We start from the raw sequence: 5406 nt of genomic DNA on the forward strand, positions 1-5406 counted from the left end.
AAGGCTGAGGCAGAAGGATCGCTGGAGCCCAGCAGGTCGAGGCTGCAGTGGCCGGGAGCGTGCCACTGTACTCCAATCTGGGTGACGAAGTGAGACTCCAACTGAAAAAAAAACAAAAAACAGGCAGAGAACCAAATAAAAAGCACAATCCCATTCACAATAGCCACAAAAAGAAAAAAAAAAAAAGAAATACCTTGACATTTTCCTAACCAGAGAACTGAAAGACCTTTACAATGAAAACTACAAAACACTGCTCAAAGAAATCTAAAAAGACACAAACAAATGGAAAAATATTCCATGCTCATGGATAGAAAGAATCAACAATTAAGATGTCCATCCTACCCAAGGCAATCTACAGAGTCAACACAATACCCATTAAATTACCAACATCATTCTCAGACCTGGAAATTACAATATAGAAATTCATATAGAAACATAAACGATCAATAGCCAAAACAATCCTTAGCAAAATAAACAAAGCAGGAGGTATTATACTTCCAGACTTTAAACTTTACTATAAGGCTACAATAATCAAACCACCTGGTATTGGTACAAGAATAGGCATATGAACCCCTGGAACAGGATAGAGATTCTGGAAGCAACACCTCAATTTCTCAACCAACTAATCTTTGACAAAGCCTCCACCAGTAATCACTGGGGAGAGGAGAACCTATCCAGTAAATGGTGCTGAGAAAACTGGCTGACCACATGCAGAAGATTGAAACAAGACTCCTACCAATTACTATACACAAAAAGGGAATGCTTCTACACTGCTGGTGAGAATATAAACTAGTTCAACCTCTATGGAAAACTGTGGCAATTTCTAAAAGAACTGGAAATTGACCTTCCGTATGACCCAGCAATCCCCCTTCTGGGAATATACCTGGAGGAAGTCAAATCATTCTACAAAAAAGATAACTGCACATGCATGTTTATTGCAGCACTATTTACAATAGCAAAAACATGGAACCAACCATGCTGCCCACTGACTGGATCAAAAAAATGTACATATAAATGGTGGAATATTACACAGCCATAAAGAAGGACAAATATATGGACTTTCACAGCAAATTGGATAGATTTAGAGTCGATAATACTGAGTAATCTACCACAGAAACAAAGAAGAGTACCACATGTTCTCACTCATAAGTGGACCCTGAACATTTACCATAATACTATAAGAAAGGGATTGGCAGTAGCAGGATACTGCCAGGGGTGGGGTGGCGGGGGGGCAAGGGCATAACATCAATAAGCATACCTGATCTCAAACCAGGCAAAGTGGGGACCAAAGAGAGGCCCAAAATTTATCTGTACAATGTCCACTTGTATAACAATCATAAATTGTACCACACACCTTTAAAATAAAACAAATTAAAAAGAAAGAAAGAGAATAAAGCCAGGATATCAGTCAGCTGGGAAATGGCTAATGGACAAACACTACAGAGAATATTGCTTGCCAGCATGTGAATAATATGGAGAGAAGATACTCATGTGCTCATAATTAGGTATTGGTAGGTAGGAGCTGTATGGCACCTGAGGCAGAACTGGCATTCCCCCACTGTGGGAGTCAGATAGGCTCTTCTGTTGACCCAGCACATGACCCTGGCAAGTTCTTTTCTCTGAGCTTCCGTTTGCTCATTTGTAAAATAGGGGTAATAATAATAAAAGACTGTTAGTGAAAACTAAAAAATATCATGGATCTAAAAAGTGCTTTAAAAAACTCAGTGTGGCTCATTATGTGATACTTTCAATAGTAAAAATAGCTATTATTTAACAGGTACTTGTTTTACTTTATACAAGAGTAAACTGAGGCTCAGAGCATTTGAATAACTTGCCCAAAGTTTCACAACTAGTAAGTTTAGAATTCATCTGCCTCTAAGGCCTGTGTTCTCCCAACTATCCTGTTCTGCCTCCAAGAGGTATGGTCCCATAGTATGGATTAAAGAACTGCATTTGTAAAGCAGATTGATTGTCATCTATTATATCATGATCTTTTAAATGTTTTCAATTTAGATAAACTCTTTCAAAACATAGAGACTGTGGTTAGAATGAGTAGACTAAGAAAAGAGGGTTGTTGGTGACAAAACCTTGAGAACTATGATCTTTTTAATACCTTTATTTTATAGATGGGAAAATCAGGGCCCAAGGAAAGAAGCTGACTTGCCCAAGTACACACCACAAGTCCTGGCTCTGCCAGTGACTAGGACTCAGGGGTCCTCATTCCCAGCCAGTATGCTATTGCCAATTCACCTTTCTTAACTGACAACTTTCCCAGTCCTACTCCTAACAGACTGCTCAGAACTGAAGGCAGGAGGAGGTAGAATATGTTTCTGGCTCTGATTTTTTGGCAGGTGGCAGGCAGACTTAATTAGCCAGGGCATGCAGTTCCACATTACCCTGTGGTCTCTAGCCTTCCTGCTTTGCATCTTCTTGGAAGTGGGCCAGCCTGGGCCAGGTGCCAGACACACCCCTCACACACAAGCAGGCAGTTCAAGCTGCAAAGTGAAGAGCAAGGTCATTGGCCCTCAGGACTCTCTCAGGGCAAGATAACTTGTGAGGGCACCATTTCTAGTTTGTATCTCAGCCACCCAACTCAAAGCCAGGACTCAGCTTAATGTCACATCTGACCTCGAGACTTCAGGCAGACTGGGAGAGGAGGGTTACTAGGACCTATATTATGAATAAGTTGAAAGGAGTCAGGTAAACAGAATTTAGTCTAAGGTTCAGCTGAAGTAGGGAGAAGCAGAGTCAGACAAGCAAACAAGTATAGAAGATCAGAATATACCCTTAGAAACCTAAGCCAAAGTATGGACTTCCAAGGCTCTCAGTAAGAAGACACAGGCACAAAGTAGTACAGCTGTGTAAAAATGGAGTTGGTACTGCTGAGCACTGGCTGTAAGAGTATGGTGGCGACAAGACCTATCTTTGACGACTATAAATATCTTAGCTGGCAGCCAAAGAAATAGTTCTCTGGCATAAGCTTTTCCCTGGGTCCTCAAGCCCTGCTTCTTTAATAAACACGTGAATAAACAGAGGATGAGGCCAGGTAAGCCCCAGTGATCCCATTAATAGTATGAGACAGTGTGGCCCTATGTATATCACAGAATGCTGGGAGGCCCCAGGAGATAATGACTTATTTATATTGGCCATGTGCATTCTGTAGGATTCCATTTAGTTTTTCTAATGCTTCATGCAAGAACCAAGCTCTTTTATTATATCCTTTACAGTTTACTAATAGAGCCATTAGCCCCTGATTCCTTGCCTTGTTCTTTTATAAAATACTCTTCAATGCTCTTACTTGCTTATTCTTCCAGAAAAATTTTAGAAACATTATGTTAAGTTAAAAATAAAAGTCCTCTTGGGTTTTTGAGGTGGTTTTATTTTATTTATTTATTTATTTTTTTGAGATGGAGTCTCACTCTGTCGCCCAGACTGGAGTGCAGTGGCCGCTCCCGGCCACTGCAGCCTCGACCTGCTGGGCTCCAGCGATCCTTCCGCCTCAGCCTTCCGAGTAGCTGGAATTACAGGCATGCACTACCACGCCCAGCTAATTTTTTGATTTGTTGTAGAGATGAGGCGGGTCTCGCACCCGCAGGCTCAGGCAATCTACTCACCTCAGCCTCCCAAAGGCGCAGGATTACAGGCTGAGCCACCGAGCCCGGCCGAGGTGGTTTTAAATCTAAGTTTTAATCTGCACCAAAAAATGACGTCATTACAATATTTAATCTTCCCACTGGAGAAGAGGCAAAAACATCTCTATTTTTCAAGTTTCCTATTTTCAGGAAATAATGTGTTATAGCCTTAGGTGTCTATGCCTGACACAATCCCAAATTGAGGAAACATCTGCTCTGTGAGGGAAGCTGTGTTCTCATTCTTACTAGGACAGAGAAAGGACAAGTTCTATGGCAGTCTTGGGCCACCTGTTCTCTTTCCCCAGTGCTCTGGTACTGCTGATTGCTCAAGAGAAGGAAAGGAACATATTTGACCAACGTGCCATAGAGAATGAGCTACTGGCTAGGTAAGTGAAATGGGGGAACCTCTAAGTGTGGCCCCAGGACTGGAGAGGACCACTCAGCACAGCATCCACTCCCTGTGATTCTTGCCCATCTTTCCCAGGAACATCCATGTAATCCGGCAAAAATTTGAAGATATCTCTGAAAAGGGGTCTCTGGACCAAAACCGAAGGCTATTTGTGTAAGTAATCCCAAGGACTGAATAGAGGGCTAGTTTATGAAACTCTTCCCTCAAATGATCCTTTCTTCTGGAAATGTGAAGGCTTGTTTCATTCTTTCCTGATTTCTGTAATATCTCATCCTCCCAACAAATTTTGGAAAAGGTCAATCAAGCTCTGCTTCTAAAGAGTTGTATCAGAGCTGTTGACCTTCTGGATAAGAACCTCCTTAAAGATAACCTGGTTTTCATGTGCCCCTAAGTTCCCCCCAAATTTTCTTGCCTCTCTTAGTGGCAGGTCAAGTCAGGCCTGAGCAGTTGAGCTGGGCAGTCAGGGAGGAAGAGGAGCTGCCTCATTCTGTGATTGGTCTGGATGCCATTCTCTGAGCTTGGGCCCGTTTTTGTGTTCCAAGCCAGTTTCTACCTTTCCCTCCAGGGGCCACTAACAGGTGGCTTAAGTGGCACAAATTTAGGTAGCATTATATATGTTTAGACTTAGCACTTTGTGATTGTTAAAATTAAGACTTTCCATGGAATTTCACAATACCACTTACTATTTTTCAAGATATGCTTTTATCATGACGAAACAAAGTTGTTAATTTGCTTTTCAGATAAACCAGACAATATAAAATAGATTAAAGAGAAGGGAAAGATTTAAAATGACAATCTGTGTCCTAACTAGACTCATAATTTTGCATCTTTCCATTTCCACCTTTACCCCTGCCACTTAAAAATGATTTATGATTTATACCTTTGCTGATTGGTAATGTCAAGCCCACATTTTAATGAATGTACCTAATTTGATTCTGGTTGTCTTCTTGTTCCCTCTGGCCTTTCTAGAATGACTCTAGATCTGGAATATTCTAAAGTATTTCTTACTGTACTCTGTTTTTGTGGAGGCACTGGTAGTATAGGTATCTACTTTCATTAGTTCCAGTGAATCCCTGACCAGGGTCCCCCTGTGGACTGACTTTTTTTTTTTTTTTTTGAGTCGGGGTCTCACTCTGTCGCCCAGACTGGAGTGCAGTGGCTGCTCCCGGCCACCGCAGCCTCGACCTGCTAGGCTCCAGCGATCCTTCTGCCTCAGCCTTCAGAGTACCCGGAATTACAGGCATGCGCTACCACGCCCGGCTGATTTTTGATTTATTGTAGAGATGAGGTCTCGCTGCCCAGGCGGGTCTCGAACCCGCGGGCTCAGGCAATCAACTCACCTCAACCTCCCATAGGCGCGGGATT

The 5406-nt window shown here is 42.2% G+C and overlaps 1 protein-coding gene across 2 annotated transcripts in view; it reads left to right on the top strand.

Annotated features, from left to right (window-relative positions):
- Nucleotides 1–5406, top strand: part of GSS (glutathione synthetase) — a 30751-nt gene that overhangs the window by 17894 nt on the left and 7451 nt on the right. For both annotated transcript variants that reach the window (XM_008070264.1, XM_008070265.1), the window contains 2 exons: nt 3938–4018; nt 4117–4194. In XM_008070264.1, coding sequence (XP_008068455.1) covers nt 3938–4018; nt 4117–4194 — 159 coding nt within the window. The remainder of the gene's footprint in view (nt 1–3937; nt 4019–4116; nt 4195–5406) is intronic.

The sequence above is a fragment of the Carlito syrichta genome, unplaced genomic scaffold (genome assembly GCF_000164805.1).
Source record: "Carlito syrichta isolate Samal-C Ts95f unplaced genomic scaffold, Tarsius_syrichta-2.0.1 Scaffold313246, whole genome shotgun sequence".
NCBI classification, from domain to species: domain Eukaryota; kingdom Metazoa; phylum Chordata; class Mammalia; order Primates; family Tarsiidae; genus Carlito; species Carlito syrichta.